This window comes from Phaethon lepturus, unplaced genomic scaffold (assembly GCF_000687285.1).
Source record: "Phaethon lepturus isolate BGI_N335 unplaced genomic scaffold, ASM68728v1 scaffold708, whole genome shotgun sequence".
Classification (NCBI taxonomy): domain Eukaryota; kingdom Metazoa; phylum Chordata; class Aves; order Phaethontiformes; family Phaethontidae; genus Phaethon; species Phaethon lepturus.
The window spans coordinates 126,400-132,399 of NW_010556742.1; the positions used below are offsets into that span (position 1 = coordinate 126,400).

The 6,000-nt window shown below is 38.4% G+C and overlaps 1 protein-coding gene across 1 annotated transcript in view; it reads left to right on the forward strand.

The window, feature by feature from the left end:
• The window catches only part of LOC104625021 (collagen alpha-1(XIX) chain-like), a gene marked incomplete at both ends in the record, with an annotated part of 124,502 nt that extends 122,248 nt beyond the window's left edge, over positions 1 to 2,254 (forward strand). The window contains 2 exons of the mRNA XM_010292541.1: positions 480 to 557; positions 2,201 to 2,254. Coding sequence (XP_010290843.1) covers positions 480 to 557; positions 2,201 to 2,254 — 132 coding nt within the window. The remainder of the gene's footprint in view (positions 1 to 479; positions 558 to 2,200) is intronic.
• Positions 2,255 to 6,000: the final 3,746 nt, after the last annotated feature.

The following is a 6,000-nucleotide window of genomic DNA, read 5'->3' on the forward strand; positions in this document are numbered from 1 at the left end:
TGTCTGCCAGTCAGAACCCTGCCTTCTTCCTCCTGACACTTCCTTGATACTTTGTTTAGACTGCTAAGATTTTAAGTGTCATCCTCAGGATACTTTAAATAAGTCCAAACAGGAAAAGGAAGGTGCTTCAAGAAGTCAGCAGTATAGAGCATTAGAACCCAGAGGGACTATTTAAAAAGTATGAAGCAGTTTTCTTGGTTTACTGTTTACATCATTACCCCTCAATCTGTTTTTCATACTTTCTAAGGAAAGTTTACTCTTTTTCAAGTCAGTCAGGAAATATTAGTTTCCATCTGTATTTTTGAAGCAGACATCAGTCTAAAAGTCTGGATCTAGCTAACAACAGCCTGCTTTTCTTGTGCATGTGTGCCTTTCCCGGCACTGTGCCCTCTCTTAGGCCAGGCAAGCTACCTGGTTGCCCAGTGAACTGCATCAATGAAAGTTAAAAACAACTCTACTTTTTTGTGGGCCATCCTTAGCCCAGAAGAGATCCCGGCTCTGGCTCATTACAGGGCTGCATGGACAGTGATGCCAACACAGCAGAGGACATGCTGGGGGTGAGTGGTGAGGGACTGTATAGCCTTGAGCCCAGTATAGGCATCTAGTACCGTATTTTGGTTCTGAAAATTTACCCTCAGCTGCCCCAGTTACAGCCCTGCATGTGCGAGTATTGGTGGGATTAAACAGCTCAGCACATAACATATGTCTCAGCTAGTTAAGACCCAGGAATTTGGCACTCCGAATATGCTGAGATGGGGTTTTTTTTCATGCCGCCCTTAAAACACACTGACTGAGGACCTTCATAAAAGCGTGGTGGCAGTGTACGTGTCACGTGGCACGGATGAAACACATCTGCACAACCCTTGTTTGGTTCTTTCTTCAACTTGAAGGGCTTCAAATCACTACCTTCTGCTTCTCAGGGGAGTCCCTGGCGTCTAGGCAAGAGATTACCTTGGTAGACTGAAGGGTGAGAGAAAGAGGGGTTTTCCAGCCTTACTGTCATCATTTTGTTTCCTCTCATCTTAGATCAAGATTAATGAAAGGCAGAGCATGAGAGCAGTTTCCTACAGATCAGGGCTCTGATCTGTAACGAACAAAGCTGAGATTTCACTTTTTATTCCTTGGATTACTTCTGCAGTCTTTGTGAGATTGTAGTTCAATAAAACATAGAAGCAGGCTTAGAAGTAGGGACCATAGCTTACAGAAATACCCCTATGTGTTAATTGTGAGCTGTCAGCAAGCATTTTCATTTTTTAACTTCTTAAGCCAAGTTTTCACCAGGACATCCCCCTAATGCTTTTTGTTAATTTGCCTTTGCCATATGCAAGGGAAAAATGTATAAAATGGATATAATACTTTTTTTCCTTTGCCGTTGCACCTAGGTATTAGTTGTTCTCAGCTATTCTTTCTAAAAAATGTGCATCAAATTTCAGCTTGGCAATAAAGATGTAAATTACTGTAAATTACTTTCATTTTTTATGTTGAACTTCCTACAAAAAAGCATCTATGAGAACAGCAGTTGTTCAATTGAGCTTTGTACTAAACAATTTTAATAATTACATGTGCATTTTTTTTAGAATCAGAGTGGAAAGACTCCCTTCAACTTCAGTAGACTTTTATGGACCTTAAGTTTTAATGCAAATGATTTTGCATGTGCATTATATACACAGATGGTAGTAATTGCACAAGGAAGGTGAATTGTTTTTGGAAATAAATCTCTGACTTTTCTGTTTGTTATCACATCCTGGAGAAGAAGTGTATGGGTGATTGTTAATTAGGTTATATGGCACGTATGTACTTACTGTGCAAGTCAGGGTGACTACTGCAAGTACAATTTAACATCCCAGGCTCTCATATATTCAGATAAATTATCATTTCTTTACACCTCATCAAGATGCTCTGTTTATAGCCCTATTAATGTGCATGCACATTTGAGACATAGCCTTAAAATGTGATAATAAATGTTACAGTGATGCAAATATAGTTTGTCATCATTACTAAAAACAATCCTAAAAGTACTCAAATTAGATAGTGTTGCAGTATACATATGATACAGAGTATTCACTTGGGATGTTTTTTCAATTTTTTGCTAATAAACAAGGCAATAAATCTTTTTTTTTTTTTAAAAACACAATTCTTATTCCAAATCAGTCACTAGCCATAGCATTTATAAATGCCTGTTGTTCTTCTTTGTTTCCAGGGAAGACGAGGCAAACCAGGTCTCCCAGGAAAACCGGGGCCACCAGGACCTCCTGTGAGTAACTAACAAGAGGAATGGGAAATTTTCATTCTATCCTGGAACTTTGTTAGTATTTCTGTAACAGGTTACCTGATCATAATTATGGTTGAAAACAATTGGTCTGTGTTTACTCTGCTGTATCAAACAGCTACTATTGCTAGCCTTTTAATACAGCAAAGATAAAAGGACTGGGTCCGCAAATATGGGAGGATACACAGGAGGGAAAGAACAAGATGCAGACTTCAGCGGAGGAAGCAGAAATTGTCTGGCATTTCCAAGAAAGACTGGCCATGTATGCTAAATGTGAATACTGTGCATTCATTCACTTTGCAAAATGCATGATGCTCTATAGAAGATGGGATAATTTCTGTCTCAGAGGGATAATTTGAAAGATGGACTGTGTGAAGCATGTGCCAACTGTCTAAATGGTGGGGAGGATTACACCCAGCACTGGAATGAGCCCTCAGCTGTAGTTCAAATGAGTTTACCGAAGAATTAAAAAGATGAAGAAATACATGACTTCATGAAAGGATTTGTAATATGAAGAACTAAAGGGTTTGGCTCAGATCTAAGAGATTTGGGATTTTAATTTTTTTTAAGTGACACATTATTTCAAATTGGAAGTCAGGCATGGATGTATATTAGTCTAGAATGAATGCAGCCTTCCTTTGGTAGAGTAAGACTTGGTCGTATTTGTAAAATTCCCTATATACTGTGTTGTGAAAATGCTGTCGTGCACAAGTACAAAACAGCTATTTGTGGATTAAGTAAACTTCTCTTGCTTTACATTCTTAATATCAAACAAAGATTTCTTAATTGCTTTTTCTGCTTACCTGAAATAGATAAAGGCCAGCTGTTTATGTGTCAGAACATTTGATTCATATGCTTCAACATCACTGCAAGGGAAAACTCATCTTATTTGTAGAGAAGAGAATAATACACTGCTGCATGAAATACAGTGACTAAAATGTAATAGATGTCATTTACGCTTATCTAAAACCAAAACCGCATAAATTTTATAAATATTTTTTCCCCTTTTCCTTGCAAAATGTGTTCAGAAAGAGGAGTTGATGATGAAATTCATTTATCCTTCATAAAACTAAATAGTTAAAAATCCCTGCCTCTCCCTCTTCTCCCCTGCATATAGTCATATTGAAGCGTCACTTATTTGAGTCTTTTGTACAGTTTGGGCTTCCAAATGCTGAAATGGTACTGCACACTGCGGGAGCCTGAACAGAAGAAAGGAGTGATGCAGGATCTTTCTTAACACCAGTGACGAAAATGACCTTTAAAAGAAAAATCAAAACAGCAAGCCACAGCAGAAGTCAATGTTAGACCTAATCTACTCAGCTTTTTGTGAACCAGTGAAAAGCTGTTTCTCCGTTACAGATTTCTGCCATCATAGATTTGCTGGCAGGTCAGGCTTGTGAAGATGTATGATCCTTGACAGACATACCAAAAATCTTGAGTGGAAGCTAAATTGCACTTTTACTACTGAGACCTATTTCAGATTTCCTTACAGCAAGCAGAAAACTCAACTTTGTCAGCATGGCAGCATCCATACAAGGAGCTTTGTATGGGTACTGTAGCCTAGTGCTACGTATCAGAAAAGCATTCCTCAAGCAGTCATGGCCTAAATATTGGTTAAATGTATTTGTTTCTGGTATAAATATCTTGATGCAGTCCTTGTTTTGCATACAGTTACACCAGCATCTTGTGTTCCTTTTCCAAGACTGAGAATATAATGCACAGAAAAAGCATACTCTAAAAGCAGTAATGCCTGCTAATGGGCTTTGGCAGTATCCCCATATTGAAAGCGCGACAGCTTGTACATACAATAAGACTTTAAAATGATCCATCTTTTTCAAGGCTCAAACCATACTGAATTTTGGTATACTATACTTCCAGCTACCCTTCTCTTCTAATAGTAAGTAGTGGCAGCTTCCTCATGCACATGGGTATCTTGTTGGCCTTTACTTTGGCCTTTCCAAAGTGCAACAGAGCTATCATACCTGCAAGGTCGTCACTGTCATCAGCTTGGCATCTACAGGCTACAAAATGCTTAACAGATTGACTGACCATGTGAAAATTAGACTCCCCAGCAAAAGTAAGTTTGGTGTTTTGTTGATATTTTGGAAGAATATGAAATTTGTGTTTGATAAAAAGGAGACTCAGTTATTAATTGATAGGGTAGCTACAATACAGACTGTGTTTTTGAAATTAATAAATTTGCCTAATTTATTTATCAGTTTATGCCATGATGTTAAGTACTGAATTTAGATATTAGAACAGCCAGGTGTTCAGTAATGACAAAAAAGCCTGTGAGAAGGCAAGTTCTGCCTCCTTGAGGAAGAACTTGGTGAACAGTATACAACACTCAGGAGATTTGGTATAAAGGACAGTCCTAAAAAAAAGTGTGTGCAGGGAGGGGTTATGAAACCATGTTCTGTACAGTCAAAAGCACTTTAAATTGGACACTACTAAGTGCTGTGAGTTTTGATTAATTAAAATAATATTCTTTTACCTACTTGTTGCATGGCAGCATTTAAGACTTTTCTAGCCCTCTCTCAATGCCTCATCTTTTCTTTTTTTCCCCTGAACTAATTTCTGGGGATTTTTTTCAGTAAAATTGATGTTTGTAGTGAGTTTCTAGTCCCTTAACATCATCTGTACATCTTTGGTTAAAAACCTGTATCGGTGTCAGAAACGTAGATTGATTGGCAACCAGTGATGACACTCCCCAGTTAAAGTGGGACTCTCTATGCTACTTCTTCCAGGTATCCTTTTTTTTGTGTCACTTTTCCCTTATCCTTTCTTTGACGTCATTTTTTTTCCATTTGGAGCAAATCCTGTGTCCACAAAAGGCAAGGAGTCAGTGAAGATTTTTAGCCATGGGTTGTAAAAAAATATTTCTGTAAGCCTACCCAGGTGATGATCCTCCTTTGAGTGTTTTTTAAAGTTTATTAAATATTATAGACTTTTAAAGTGTTCTGTTACTCCCTTCTGGTTCAGAATTCATGGCTTGCATCCTTGCTGTCTGATGTTGTTTTTGAGTACTGTTCTGTTATTTCAATACTGGAGAGCAGAGATGTGTGCTCACACTTGTCTCACTCCAGCGGGTAACGAGTCATGCGGAAGTTGAGGAATCCAAACGGGTTAAGTGGAACAGCAGCTCCCCCTAGTGCTCGTTGAGCCCTTCCCCGCTTCTAAAGAGCCTAGAGCGCAATTTAAAGCTTCTGTTAAATACACTATTCATTTCACTCTCTGAAGCATTCTGAAAGTTATGATTGTGAAATCAAAATCTCTGTACCCTTCAAATGTCTTTCGTGCATTTTATTGCTTGCATTTTCTTCTAAAATCTTCTGAAGGAGACACTGGCTCTTGGCATGGCTGTTCAGTGAAATTGAAATGCTGTTTTTATGAAACAAAAAGAAATACTATAATAGTAGAACGCTGCGATGTTGTAGGTACAGCGTTTTGATCCAACAGCAGAACTGAACTGCTAGCTTTCTTCTGCTGTAGCTGCTAACAAAAATACCTAAAGGACTTAGCAACACAGAAGGGGTTACTGCTAGACCATAGCTTATCTTGCATACGTATAATACATTGGCTTTCTAGTTCCCCCACCATTTTTTTTCAGTACTTAAAAGCAAATGTATGGAAGGTATCTGAACTTGGTATGTATGTGCTGTTGGCCTAAGGTTGTACAGGCCCGGTTCTGCAGTCTTCACTTAGGCAAAACGCTTTTCTGGTCTTGGGTT